Raw genomic sequence first — 14547 nt, 5'->3', positions numbered from 1 at the left:
ACAACATCAAAACACTTACAGAAGAAGAAGACGTTTTGACAGAACATGTTGCATGCAGCGAAGAAGTCATGCAGAGTGCTGCATCAGAGCTGCACACAGTTGAATTCACATATAGAGAACAAGGTGTGGCTAAGGACACCAAAGTGCAAACCAAAACTAAAAGAGACAGATGATGTTGAGGCAGAATGCGACGGCTCACTGACTGATGAACAATCTGACATGAAAACGACACCCGTTTCAGTAGATGAGAGTTTTTCTGATCAAGAAGCAGAGGAGATGCTTCTCAATGAAGTAAGCAACAAAGAAAGTTACACAGAAATAGCACATACAGCCACTTCAGTTCCTGTTCAACCTGAAGGCAAGACCGGTGAGGAAATGAGTGGAGAGTTTAAAAATATTCCCCCAAGGATATGTGAAGGCCCTGCTGTTGTGTCGCAGGAGTTAAACTCTCAGACATGTGAGGAAACACGAGAGGGAGTTGAGGAAGAGGAAGAATTACCGGTTGACTCAATGAAGATGGGGATTGAACAGAAAACAGAAAAGGAATTTGAGTCAGACGTTGGTTTAACGGATGAGTTCAATAAGATGACAAATGAGCCACAAGATGGGATGGAAGAGCTTTTGGTTGATTTGGGCAAAGATGAGGGGTTATGTGATTCCATTGTCGCTGTTGCTGCTGGAGATGGCCGTGAAGCAACAAGAGATGTGGCAGCAGAGGAAGTGCTTGTATTTGCTGATGAAACTTTCTCCGAGGCTAAAGCACCAAAGATGACCGAGACAAGCTTTCAGGAGTTCATTGATACCATAACCTCAGAGCAAAACAGCAACCTGACCCCTAGTTTACTTGAAGACATTGCTGAATCTGGATTCTTGAAACACTCAGATGCAGCCGAGTCTAAATTACTTGAAGATATAGCAATGCCAGGTGCACAGGATGTTGACGAAACAGGTTATGGAGTTGAAAAGGAGACAGCAGGACATGAAATGCCGGGCAGAGATGAGATGGAGATTTTACATCTGCAGTCAACGGCAAAGGGCTGAAACTGGAATGTCTGGACCAGTTGAGTCACTGGCGACAAAAAATCAACTATCAGACGAAGCACTTGAGAACAGCAACGAGGAAATACTACCTAAAGAAGCTGCTGAATCAATAATGGCTGAATCCAAATCAAAATATTCGACTTTGGTATCAATAGAGGATACATCAATGGGTGTTACAGAGTCAGAGGGGAGTTTCACTGAGGAAACATTTAGCTCAATAAGTGGATGTCAAGAAATAATTGATGAACACACCCTCGACTTGTGGATACAGACAGCTTTGTCAGGGGACACTGATGAAACACAAGAGGGGCCAGAGAATGGACAACAAGCTGAGCCATCAAATGAGGATCAAGGTGAAATATCATCAATGCAGCAAGAGGAGAGTAAAGAGCAGCTTGTTGATCTAGTGAGTGACTTAGAGATGTCTTCATCAACAGTAGAGTCTGGATTTTCAGACCAGTCTCTGGGTGAAGTGGGCACACAAAGCAGTGAAACTCAGCTACTGAAGTCAACTAGTGCTGAATCATTTCAAGGCATATGTGACAAGTTGGAGAATGTGTCAGAATCGGTGGAGTCGGTGGAGCCATCAAATGAGGATCAAGGTGAAATATCATCAATGCAGCAAGAGGAGAGTAAAGAGCAGCTTGTTGATGATGCACAAGTGCAGAGACAACATTAAAACTGTTACAGAAGAAGACATTTTACCCGAACATGTTACATGCAATGAAGAAGTCTTACAGAATGCTCCAAAGCAGGAGGACAACATCAAAACACTTACAGAAGAAAAAGACATTTTGACAGAACATGTTGCATGTAGCGAAGAAGTCATGCAGAGTGCTACATCAGAGCTGCACACAGCTGAATTCACATATAGAGAACAAGGTGTGGCTAAGGATAGCAAAGTGCAAACCAAAACAAAAGAGACAGATGATGTTGAGGCAGAATACGACGGCTCACTGACTGATGAACAATCTGACATGAAAACGACACCCGTTTCAGTAGATGAGAGTTTTTCTGATCAAGAAGCAGAGGAGATGCTTCTCAATGAAGTAAGCAACAAAGAAAGTTACACAGAAATAGCACATACAGCCACTTCAGTTCCTGTTCAACCTGAAGGCGAGACCGGCGAGGAAATGAGTGGAGAGTTTAAAAATATTCCCCCAAGGATATGTGAAGGCCCTGCTGTTGTGTCGCAGGAGTTAAACTCTCAGACATGTGAGGAAACACGAGAGGGAGTTCCTGAATACAACAATGAGCTTGGGCCAGATGAAAATACAACACAAAGGTTCCTGGAAGATTGTGAGGAAATCCAGACTAGCCCATTACCAGAAGAGGTGGAGAGCAAAGAGCCGGAGAGTCTTCGAAACAGTGGCTGGAGCAGCAGAGCTGACTGTTTACTGGTGAGGGAGCTTATGGAAGAGAAACAAGATATTAAGAAAAGCTTTGATCGGATGTGGAGGATAAAGGTGGAATATTGCAGCTGACTGAAGCTGGATCACCACAAGAAACGGAGGGACCACTTGTTGAAGCAGTAATTCAAAAATCTGGGCATCTTGTTGAGGAAGAGGAAGAATTACCGGTTGACTCAATGAAGACGGAGATTGAACAGAAAACAGAAAAGGAATTTGAGTCAGACGTTGGTTTAACGGATGAGTTTAATAAGATGACAAATGAGCCACAAGATGGGATGGAAGAGCTTTTGGTTGATTTGGGCAAAGATGGGGTTATGTGATTCCATTGTCGCTGTTGCTGCTGGAGATGGCCGTGAAGAAACAAGAGATGTGGCAGCAGAGGAAGTGCTTGTATTTGCTGATGAAACTTTCTCCGAGGCTAAAGCACCAAAGATGACCGAGACAAGCTTTCAGGAGTTCATTGATACCATAACCTCAGAGCAAAACAGCAACCTGACCCTAGTTTACTTGAAGACATTGCTGAATCTGGATTCTTGAAACACTCAGATGCAGCCGAATCTAAATTACTTGAAGATATAGCAATGCCAGGTGCACAGGATGTTGACGAAACAGGTTATGGAGTTGAAAAGGAGACAGCAGGACATGAAATGCCGGGCAGAGATGAGATGGAGATTTTACATCTGCAGTCAACGGCAAAGGCTGAAACTGGAATGTCTGGACCAGTTGAGTCACTGGCGACAAAAAATCAACTATCAGACGAAGCACTTGAGAACAGCAACGAGGAAATACTACCTAAAGAAGCTGCTGAATCAATAATGGCTGAATCCAAATCAAAATATTCGACTTTGGTATCAATAGAGGATACATCAATGGGTGTTACAGAGTCAGAGGGGAGTTTCACTGAGGAAACATTTAGCTCAATAAGTGGATGTCAAGAAATAATTGATGAACCACCCTCGACTTGTGGATACAGACAGCTTTGTCGGGGGACACTGATGAAACACAAGAGGGGCCAGAGAATGGACAACAAACTGAGCCATCAAATGAGGATCAAGGTGAAATATCATCAATGCAGCAAGAGGAGAGTAAAGAGCAGCTTGTTGATCTAGTGAGTGACTTAGAGATGTCTTCATCAACAGTAGAGTCTGGATTTTCAGACCAGTCTCTGGGTGAAGTGGGCACACAAAGCAGTGAAACTCAGCTACTGAAGTCAACTAGTGCTGAATCATTTCAAGGCATATGTGACAAGTTGGAGAATGTGTCGGAATCGGTGGATATCTCTGAATTTACATCACAACACTCTAAATCTCTGATGAGGGAAACTTCTGTGACCGATCTGAAACAGGAGGAATTAGTCACTGCAACAGGATTTCAACCCGATTCAGGGGTCACATCACCAGAGGCAACAGATTTGAATCAGGAATCGGATAAATCACAAGAAGAAGCAGACAAAGAAAGAGTTGAACCAGTTGAGCTTGAAACTGGGTCACAAATAGAGATCAGTGATGAAGTAGTGGACCAAGCAATGACAACTGACCGGAAAGACACAGAAGAGGCAAATATAAAGTCAGAAATAACAGGCACTGAAGATGAACCTCTTGAGATGTCTTACTCTCCAGATGAACTCAAACACACTGAATCAGGACGATCTAGAAGCAGCTCAGAGGCTTTGTTAGAGGAGGAAGTGGAACTGACTGAATCTGGTTCACAGGGAGAGAGCTGCACTGAATCCGAGAGGAAGTTACTGAAGTTGCCCTCACTGGACAAACCACAGCCCAGATGGTCCGAGGATGTCACGGGATCATTAGCTGCAGCTGAAGAGGCAGAACAGCAGGCAACAAAGTCTGATGAACAAATGGAGGTATAATTACTAAAATATTTAACCATAAAATTATCTTATTAAAGGTACAGTGTGTAGGATTTAGTGGCATCCAGGAGTGAGGTCAGAACTGAAACTTCTCCTGTGTTAAGCATGTAGGAGAACTATTGTGGCTGTTGCAAAAAGGCAAATGGTCCTAACTAGAGCCAGTGTTTGGTTTGTCCATTCTGGGCTACTGTAGAAACCAACCTGGTCTAAACTCCAAATTCATAAAATACTAACACTTGGTTAGTGGCTCACATTATCAGACACTGAGGTACCCTTTAGAGGCAGTTTAAGACACACAGGGCAACAGCATTTTTTGATGCTTGAGGCAACTACTGTATAAAGGTCGAGAAAGTCTACATATGTATGTGAAGCAAGCTGTGCTAAGGAGATGTGTAACATGACATTAACCCAAACCACAATGTTTTTCTCTAAGTCTAAACACATACGTTTTGCCTAAACATAAAGAAGCAATAATTTAAATAATGTGTAGGATTGTATTTTGAAAAGATACTATATATATTGAATAAGCAGAAACTTTTCCTGTGAAAACAAAATTTTATTTTGAAAAGACACTATGTATGAAATAACCATACACTGACATACCCTCTCTGGGCATCCAAAACTTATGCAGGATGGTGCCTAGTACTTCATATTTTAATGAGTATGGCCACTGACCAAGTGTTAGTATTTGATAAGTGGTGAATGAGAATGTGTTGTAGAGACAACATGACAGGGAGTGTAGGAGTGGACCTGCTCCGTGTGTAGATATGAATGGTTCAATCTAATTGACAAAAACACATTATTTGCCGGTGATTATGAACTAATGAAAACATGAATATGATGTACACCTCTGCCAATAGATGTCCCTAAATCTTACACACTGGACCTTGAAACCATAAATGATGTACTCATAACCTACAGAGTGTGTGTGGTGTGAATGCAGCTGTTGTTGTCATTGCAGGTGGATGCCTTTGTCCTTGACTTTACTGTGCAAAGGTCAAGAATTGCGATTAAAAACCCTCGTGTAAGGCCACCCAAAGATCCCCGCTCCCTTCTGCATATGCCCTCACTGGATCCCACTCCTTCTTCACCTCTGCCAGTCAAAGCTCCTGTGGGTATGCCTTTGGGAGGCTTGGGCATTGGAATAAAACTGCCTGGTAGGTCAATTTCAACACATTGAAAGCCAATACATGTAGGCTCTCACGTCCTGTTATGATTCATAATCTTCTAATAATGTCACTTTTTTTAGGGCTTGGTGCAGGTTTTCCTGTTTTAAAAAAGACACAACGAGTGGTTAGAGATGAAAATAGCCCGGAAACTCTCTCAGAGGTACAGTTCTCTGAATAACGCTTTACTCTTATGTTGATGTATGTACATTATTAAAATTTCACAATATCAACAGGAGACAAAGGCAGAGGAGAAGAGTGACACTCCCAAACAAGAAGAGGCACAACGCAAACCGAAATGGATGCCACCAAGACATCCAGGGTAAAAACAACTGAGTGTTCACATTATAATATTCAGCACAAAATCATCTTGTGTTCAGACATTTTTTGATTCTTGGATTTCTCGTGTCTCCCCAGATTTGGGAATCCACTTATGTCTGAGCTGAAGACCAAACTGAAGAAAACAAACGAGTGAGACAAAGATGGATTGTGATGTTTTGTATGAATATTTGAATATAATATACAAATGGCTTTATTTTTGATGTATTTATGAAATTGAATAATGTGATGAAATGTGCATTGTGTTAAGTACTTGCTCTATGTTTTGTAATAAAGCTGAACTAAAAAAAAAAGGAATGGTACTTTGTTATCCGTAGTATGAACAGTGGCGGCTGTGGTGGGTTTTTAGCACAAAAAAATTGTTATTGCCTCATATATATTTGGGATACAAAGACATTTATTTAGTTTATTTAGAATAGAGAGGACTTAAGCACACTAATAAATTTTTAGACTTTAATAGTGCCAACAGACTTACTTTTTAACACCCCTGTCTCCTTATCAGAGTCAAACTCTCTGAGATCAAAGTGGCAATAAAATGTTCTGTCTGTCTGCTGCAGTGTTAAACGCTGTGAACTGATGGGCGTGCACCAGTTCTTTTTTTCCCCTTTGAAGTTCTTTGGGCTTGAGCTGAGAGGCACATGATATAGCTACATGCTGCTGGTAAGATGTGTGGTGAACCATGTTTCAAGTGAAACAGAAACTATTAAGGCCAAAAGTGTAGAGACTGGCTGTGATGGTGACAAAGTGTTGGTGGTGACCTGAAACCACAGACAGTTTGGTGTGCTCAGAGCCTCAAATCATATCCTTTAAGAAGCTGCATTGATCCTTCATGCTGTGTATACATGATATGCACATGCACATACTGTGCATAATCATGTAGTCTTTGTATAGCCATTTAGTATTTATTTCTTTGCACTAACTATATGGTTTACAACCGCACAGAGCTCTTGAATTGTGTATAGACTTTTAAAAAAAAAAATTTTAGTGTTGGTCATTGGTGCATTTCATGTATAGCTTGTTATGTATGGACACATATTTTTTCACATGCTTGTGTACATAATAGTCCTGTCTGTGTTTTAACTGTATTTGTGAACTTTATTGTCCTTTTTCTTGGTTGTTTTTTTTTTTTGGTTGTACATTGAGAGCAATATAAAAAACAAGTTAGATTTCATGTATTTGTGCGCATACTGGGCACAAAGCCACCAATAGATGTGCATTTTAAAGCTAATTATGTTCACCAGATCAAAATTCAGTGAGATTACACTGAGCTAAAAGTGAGGCTGAAATTATGAAGGATTTGGAAATTTACTCAGTATAAAAAGAACATTTTAAATATTGCACAGAAAAAAAATTTACAGTAATGTATTTAAATGTAAAATCTAGATTTAGCTAGACAGTAGATGGCAGTATTGCAAATTGTGTAACATCACTCACCCTTAAACCCACGAAGAAGAATCTTTCGGCTGTGATTGGTTGGAATCATCCAATCAGCGTGCTTAAAGTTGACGTTTGAACAGAGAGCGGTGCTCCAGTGGGTTTTTGACTTTATGGACATTTCGATGATAATTTGACTTTCAGTTAACATTAATAGATGACTCTCACGTCCAACAGACTCGAATCTCTAAAGTAAACATAGTTAAAGTCTTTTCAAAGACATAAACCTCCAAAACGTGCCTGTTGAGTTAGGTAAGTCAAAGTTGTTTCCGCTCAACAAACTGACGTTACCAGGCTAATATTAGCTTAGCCTCGAGCCTAACGTCACTGCTGTAACGTTAATATATAAAACTTGACAACAACATCGGGTAATGATTTTATATTTTAAGTGTCATATTATTTATGTAACCTTTGTCGTCTATGACACTTCCTCTGCTGACTGAAGTTACAATGTTGTTGTTTCTAAACTGATATTCGTTAACGTTAGTCAGACAGTACACACTGTCCTGCCATTGGCTCTATAATATAAATGTACTGTCAGTGCTTCATTACATAACAGAAGTGGTTAACACTGTTCAGTGCTCATCTTTTGACTTTATTCAGGGTGTCTGCAGGTCCTTAAAAAGTCTTAAAATGTTTTCCAATTCTATTTTATGAATACTAGGCCTTCAAAGGCATTTGTTGTTGTCATTTGAAGTTTTACAGTCTTATTAGGCACAAATATTACATACCTAATTTTACTTATTCATCTTTCAATTTAATTTTTGTCAAAAATGAGTCAAGCTCTTTTGCATTTTTGATGGTGCAATTCTTTAAGCTTCACCTAATTATTCATTTTACACTTACACTTTCTTGTTGGCAAAATGTTGATTAACTCTTTGAAACCTGAGCAAACTGGCTTGATTTCTTTCATAAACGTGGGAAGAAGGCAATGAGCAACTTAAGGAGAAATGACTAGAGGCAATAAAATCACTAGAGGCCCCACAATAGGATATTACCAAAATGCTGAAGTCACAATATGATATTATAGCAATTTTAAATGTTTTGTGATATGCTGAGGTTTGCGATAATATATATATTGTGATCTATAACCTCCTTTACAACTGCAAATTTTGTTAATGTCTGTGATTTCAAATTGGATTAAGTTTTCATTCTGTTGATTTCAGTTGATTTTATTGATTTAATAGGCTGCCAGAAGTTAGATTTGTACTTGTAATATTGATTTTAAAAAAATCAAAACTCTGTGTCTGTTGCCACAGACAACATCATAATACTATAGTGTATACATACATTTTTTACCCTCCCCTAGTAGACACTCTGTTATTTTATTGTTGTAACAATTAAAATGTAAAATTATTTTGCCACTTACATAATCCTATAGTGAAGCCCTTTTAATCTCAGAGTTGGCATTAGTTGTGACATATTGGCCTAATGTAAGATTAAATGATGTGGTAACAAAAGCAAAAATGATTTTGCATTAATTCAATCATTTATTCCACAGGCTGCAGGCACAAAGAGTCTGAGAGAACACCTGACAAAATGTCTTCTGGACAATCATTAAGTCACTTGGATGCTCCTGTGTGCAGGCTGGATGAGGAATACTTCCCAGAAATTACCCTGCTTGATGTAACATGTGATTCGACTCTTCCTGGCAGCGTGCCTGCTACACCTCTCACAGCTGGGCCTGTGAGGAGCAGGTTTACCTCCTTTCAGCCCACCCCATTGAGTTACTCCACCAATCGAAACCCCACTTTGCCAGAAATGAGTCTACGGGACATTACAAGTACAAAACTAAACACTTCTGATCTCCACTCTCCTGAACTTTTAAAACATAATCGAACTACAGCTATTGAAGACCACCATGCTAAGACCGTTGACTCCCCTGAGATTAAGTATGCTCCGGAGCGCTTTCTGGATTTCCCAGAAATTACTCTCCTTGATGTTACACATGATTCAGAGCTATCACAAGGACCGGAATTATCCTCCATGGATGCCACACAGGATATTTCACCGGTGAATGCTTTGAAAAACAGCATGCCACAGTCCGAGCTCAGTGGACAAGTGGCGGCAGAGCCTGGTAAATCGGACATAAATCAAAGTGGAGAATTGTCCAGCACTCTCACTGGCAGTGTCGTCCACGCCACAAACTCCTTGTGTAAACAATCTGACAAGAGTGCAGGGGGAAACGTAACACAAGCTTCTTTGGAAGCAACTCGGGATCTTTCTACAGGCAGTGTTTTGGAGAACAGTAGGCCTTCATTGGAGCATAGTGGACAAGAGATTCAAACATCTGCTGAGGACACATTTGGCACCCAACCTGCTAATATAACTCACGACATAAACTCAAGCAAGTCGTCTGTCCAATATGCTGCATCAGAGGTCTCTACTTCTGATTTACAGTGTGGCAATAGTTCAAAGCTTCACTGTGAACCTGCGGTGACTGATACTGTGGAAGCTAACAATGAAGAGCTGCTTAGCAGCCATGATGCTGACTTGACCAGTGAGGTGCAACAACCAAGCCCACAAACAGCTGGGACTGTGAACAGCACGTTTACCTCTCTCCAAACATCCCAGTCAAGTTCCTCCACTGATTTAAACACCACTACTCAAATACCCGCACCTCAAAATAAGACACTGGATCTTCCCTCATCCAATGAAAACAGTCCCAAAGCAGAGAGCGAAGCTACAGATCAGGCTACTTCTGTGTCTGAGAAAACCATCGAAACTTCCCTCGTGAATCAGAGTAGCTCAGCTGTAAAGGCAAGTGGTGAATGCGAAATACGGAATGCTACTTTTGACAGGCATTCTCTTCAAAAATCCAGCGGCAATACTGTTTTAGGAGAAGCTGCCGCAGCAACCTTTAGCCTCCAGAACAACACTTTCGATACTAAACCTCACTTGAAGCAGAATGGCACTATTACTTTGTCAGAGATCAGCTCAAGTGACAGCAACCAGAGCACTTTCAGCAAGTCTCTCAAGGCCTGCAATGCGACGAGTAGCCCCAAACAAAACAAGAATGAGAACTCACAATCAGGTCTGCCTGTGCCGGATGGTCTCACTGACACTTTGGGCCATCAAAGCATGGATATGGAGATCAACAAAGCAAACACATTTGATTTGGATGATACTCTAGATTTAAGGGCAGACTCTTTGATCACTTCAACACCGATGCCTGACTTTAAAATTTTAAACATAAACTCTCGGCAAGAGGAGGGTAAAATCTTAGCGGCGCAGAAAAAGCTGTACGTGGACGGTCCCAGTAAGCCGGATGTTCAGGTGCCATCAGATGTTCCGTCAAACATCGTCTGTGACCGGAAAACATTTTTGACACGTCCAGCCGCTAAATCCCTTTTGCCTCCTTCGAAAGCTGCATCCCAGCTGTTGAAACACAAACCGTCATCCACACTTCAAGGAAGGTTGGAGCCGCTGACATCAGGCCTGCCCATGACGAGACAAAGAGCCCAAGCCGAAGCTTTGAGAAATACTGCTGCTTCTGATGCAACCGAGGCGGTAGGATTTTAATGTGCTTTTGTAATCCACTAAGTGTACAAAATATGTGTCTAATGATCTAATTAACTAAGTTGATCAGTCAAATCCATTGTTTCTTTATGAGTGAGACCAGACAGCACAGGCATTGATTGCATGTATTGTTAACGGTATCTTTTGTTCTTGTGTTTTTAAGACCACAGGAATATCAGCCTACAAGTTACGTGCCTCGACGACAGGTGGGCAGTGTGTATTCTGTTTTTAGAACCGGCTTGCTAGATTCATTCTTCATACATTTTAGAGTAATTTTTAAAGATACATTTCATCCCAAAATAAAAAACATACATATTTTTCCTCTTACCTGTGGTAATATTATCAATCATCTCCGACTTTGAGATGATGTGTGTGCCAACAGTATTCGCTCTCCTCACTGTCTTCCCTCTGTACCGACATTAGGATTTAAGCAACCCAGCTCAGGCTTGCAGAGGCCACAGTTGAGTGGAATACCATCAGGCATCCAGAGAGCTGCAACAGGTCTGCGGCCGCCATCAACGAGAGGCAACACATCAACTGCTTCAAGCACAAACAAACTCCGTGCACCTGCAGGTACTCACACAGTGTATTCAGTTATAAATACACACATGCACACATTAGACAGGACAGGGTTTAAGTTAGGTCTTGCTGAACAGGGATATAGTATACAGTTTTTGCGCTCCAACAAAAAACAAAGTAAAAGTACATAAAGAAACAGACAGTAAGACAAGCCACAATGAGAGTTCTTTTAATGTTAGTGTTGGTAGTGGCTAATGATGACCAGCAACACTTGAAAAAGAACCCTAAAAGTGATTTATACTCTGAAACAACACACAAGCTATTAACACCTACCGTGAAACAGGTCGGGGGAAAAAAGTTTTTTTTTGTTTTTTAAAAAAAGATGTGTATATGGAATAAAAATCAGGTCGATGATACTATCAATAAATAAACGTTAGAATTTCATGTTGTGTGGACATGAACATTGTGATTGTTTTGGAGACAGTGGGTTTTGTTCTCCATACCTTATGCCTAAATATCATTATTCTACGTCAAGATGACACTGGCATTAGACATTTGAAAGACTTCTTACAACCAACAAAATATCATCATGATCTGCTGTCAGTCTTCCAGGTCAAATTGATGTTGGCATTAGACGTTATCCTGACATTGAATTTTGGTCACCCAATGTCACGACCTAAATTCAACCAGCTATATTTGGCCAGTATAATCGTGAGATTAAATTTTCATATCATCCCATGCTGACTTGTGTGACTTTTGCTTGGTCATTAATTTGAATTTGTTTTTTTCTGTTTTTCCTCCCTCCTTATACACATCAGCTGCTAACCCTGTGACAAAGACTTCACAAGCAAAGAAGCAGCCTTTACCCAAAGGTGAAGCTTTGCCAATAGCAAAGAGGAAGAGAATGGGTAAAATCTGAGTCTCTAAAAAGGATGCTGTAATCAGTCCAGTATTATTTTTTTGAGCATTTTAAGACTAGCATGGTGTGTATTTGCACAGTGTTAAATTGCCTATAACTAAAACTGTGCAACAGTTATTGTCATGATGTTCACAAAGTGAACCTTTCTGAGCTTACTAAATACACACTCGCACTTTTATCGCATCTTTTCAGATCCTCCGTTACCACACAGAAGTACTGAAGTCTTAGCAACTTCCTGCGATACTGCCAATGGAACCAAAAGCCTGAAACAGCCCACGACCAGCAAGAGAGCTTTGCCCGCTAAAACCCAAAAGGATGGTGGGTTAGATTTGCATCTGTTATGCAGAACAATTAACCAAGACTGTGATGTAATTTGTACTCCTAAACGGTTTTATGGTCCAGTGAGTCCAGTAACATAGACTTTCTGACCTATTGTGAGTTACTTACTTGTACCTTTTATTACATGCTTCCAGATGCTGCAGTGCCAGCCAACACTGCTGCTGAAACATCAACATCAACATCTGGTGATGCAGGAAGCAGAAGCAGAGCCCTGAAACAGCCTGCGACCAGCCACAGAACTCTGCCGGCTAAACCCAGAGGACACGGTAAGCTGAGAGTACTGAGATGCTAAAATGGGCAGCTGAGGCCACTGGAGGGACTAATTTAATAAAACCTTGGACATGAGGTACCTACTTAACAAGTCTAATGAGGTATACATGTATTTTAGGTATTTTCTCTAATGGGACTTTTTAGTAAGGCTCAACATACAGACGGACCATCTGCATTTTAAGATCTTGTAGTACATCCATCTTTAGATACAAGATAGATTTATTTTTCTTTTTTTTAACATAGTTTAAGAAAATGAAATTATTTTTTTCCCTAAATCCTGCTACATTTTTTGGCATTGAAGGAGTTTGAGTCTCACAACCATGACCACATAGCTTTGACTGGAGGAAGCACGAGTGATGTAGCTAGTCATCCAAAGTTGTGCAAGTCGAATATACAGAAAATAAAAACCAACATAAAGGATAATTTGACATAGACCTCGTCACCAGCAATTTAATGATTAAAATTGTATTGCAGGTTGTGCCAAGTGTGCCGTGCTTGAACAGCAACTCAAAATGAAATCGGAGGAAATAAGGAGATTGAAAGAAGGTATGCCTGCACCATGGTTTTGTCTTAATAAAGTTTATTGTAACTGAAAACACAACATGCTGCAGGGTTATGGAATTTAAAAAAAAGTCAGAGCTTTCCTGTTCAGTAATGTATTGCTCTCATTTCCAAAACTTTTTGGATGATTTTTTTGCAAGTTTGTTTAAGTGCAACAGCTTGGCTATTATGGTGATGTCATAGCTGTAACATTGTGAAACAGTGTTCAGTCTGAACTTCCTGTAGTATTCCAAAAATCTCACCTTCTTGTCTCTGTGTTTCTTTGGTCTGGTTTTATTATTGTATCCAGGTACCACATCATATTTATTTTATCACATGCTTACACTTATTATCAATGTAATTTTCCTTTTTTTTCCAGAGCTGCTGAAGAAAAATGAACAGGAGGAGGAATACTAATATTTATTTCATTATATTCCTTTTTTGCACTGTCAGTGTAAAAGTTTTATATAATATACAACTACTACTTCTACTACTAAGTACTTTAATGGACTGCGCCCAAAAGATGATACTGTATGTTTGTATAGCGTTGTTATGATGTTAATGTTTATACCTGCTAATATGAATGTCACATCTTGAAGAAAAAACAATTTATAACAAATATAAATCAACTGATTTTACATTGAGAGGCTATATATGGTTGTATATATATCATCTGTGATATCTGAAATAAATATGCTATTATCTGAAGAGTTAATTGTGCTTTGCATTTTATTATTATCCTCCATGTCACAAATCTCTTTATTCTGATTCCCATAACATTTCACATAGTTATAGGGTCAAAAATGACCCGTCACCATGTTTGACAGCATAGAAAGCCCCCTAAATGATCTTGTTTCAACTTAAAATTCAATGACTTTCCCTGAATGACCCCAACATGAGAAAAAAAGTGTTCATATTCCTATTAAAACTGTGCACCAACAGGGTAAAAATCTTGTGTTAGGGGTCATTTTTTACCCTAAGGTTATAAAATCCTTTTCAAATTGCAAAATACACACACACAGAGAGGAATACATCTACAAAGTCCATGCACACAAACTTGAATACTGTCCTTATTGTACCGTAAAATGTACTATGTTGCTAAAGACTGTTATTGATTCCCGAATGAAATGCATCCAAAACTACTTTTTGCACATTTTTTCTACTTTCTTACACTGCACAAGT

General features: G+C 39.9%; 2 protein-coding genes across 2 annotated transcripts; both read left to right on the top strand.

Annotated features, from left to right (window-relative positions):
- The first annotated feature begins 1041 nt into the window (after nucleotides 1-1041).
- Nucleotides 1042-6101, top strand: si:ch211-136m16.8. The gene is made up of 6 exons (XM_042507958.1): nucleotides 1042-1631; nucleotides 3497-4314; nucleotides 5282-5477; nucleotides 5570-5649; nucleotides 5723-5808; nucleotides 5904-6101. The coding sequence occupies exons 1-6, from the start codon at nucleotides 1049-1051 to the stop codon at nucleotides 5959-5961; spliced, it is 1821 nt and encodes a 606-aa protein (XP_042363892.1). The 5' UTR covers nucleotides 1042-1048; the 3' UTR covers nucleotides 5962-6101.
- A 1255-nt stretch (nucleotides 6102-7356) lies between these two features.
- Nucleotides 7357-14009, top strand: LOC121959070 (mucin-17-like). The gene is made up of 10 exons (XM_042508250.1): nucleotides 7357-7511; nucleotides 8761-9272; nucleotides 9321-10769; nucleotides 10942-10984; nucleotides 11202-11351; nucleotides 12116-12205; nucleotides 12409-12534; nucleotides 12690-12821; nucleotides 13300-13371; nucleotides 13745-14009. The coding sequence occupies exons 2-10, from the start codon at nucleotides 8799-8801 to the stop codon at nucleotides 13780-13782; spliced, it is 2574 nt and encodes an 857-aa protein (XP_042364184.1). The 5' UTR covers nucleotides 7357-7511; nucleotides 8761-8798; the 3' UTR covers nucleotides 13783-14009.
- The last annotated feature ends 538 nt before the right edge of the window (nucleotides 14010-14547 follow it).

The sequence above is a fragment of the Plectropomus leopardus genome, chromosome 19, assembly GCF_008729295.1.
Source record: "Plectropomus leopardus isolate mb chromosome 19, YSFRI_Pleo_2.0, whole genome shotgun sequence".
In the NCBI taxonomy this organism is placed as follows: Eukaryota; Metazoa; Chordata; class Actinopteri; order Perciformes; family Serranidae; genus Plectropomus; species Plectropomus leopardus.
This window is presented reverse-complemented; position numbering and strand designations above follow the sequence as displayed.

Bases quoted from the DNA above. Each gene is read 5' to 3' on its own strand.
- si:ch211-136m16.8 (XM_042507958.1), top strand. From the start codon at position 1,049: ATGTCTGGACCAGTTGAGTCACTGGCGACAAAAAATCAACTATCAGAC. The intron at 5,478-5,569 runs GTAGGTCAATTT...CACTTTTTTTAG, and splicing joins CATTGGAATAAAACTGCCTG to GGCTTGGTGCAGGTTTTCCT. The intron at 5,809-5,903 runs GTAAAAACAACT...GTGTCTCCCCAG, and splicing joins ATGCCACCAAGACATCCAGG to ATTTGGGAATCCACTTATGT.
- LOC121959070 (XM_042508250.1), top strand. From the start codon at position 8,799: ATGTCTTCTGGACAATCATTAAGTCACTTGGATGCTCCTGTGTGCAGG. The intron at 10,770-10,941 runs GTAGGATTTTAA...TGTGTTTTTAAG, and splicing joins CTTCTGATGCAACCGAGGCG to ACCACAGGAATATCAGCCTA. The intron at 13,372-13,744 runs GTATGCCTGCAC...TTTTTTTTCCAG, and splicing joins AATAAGGAGATTGAAAGAAG to AGCTGCTGAAGAAAAATGAA.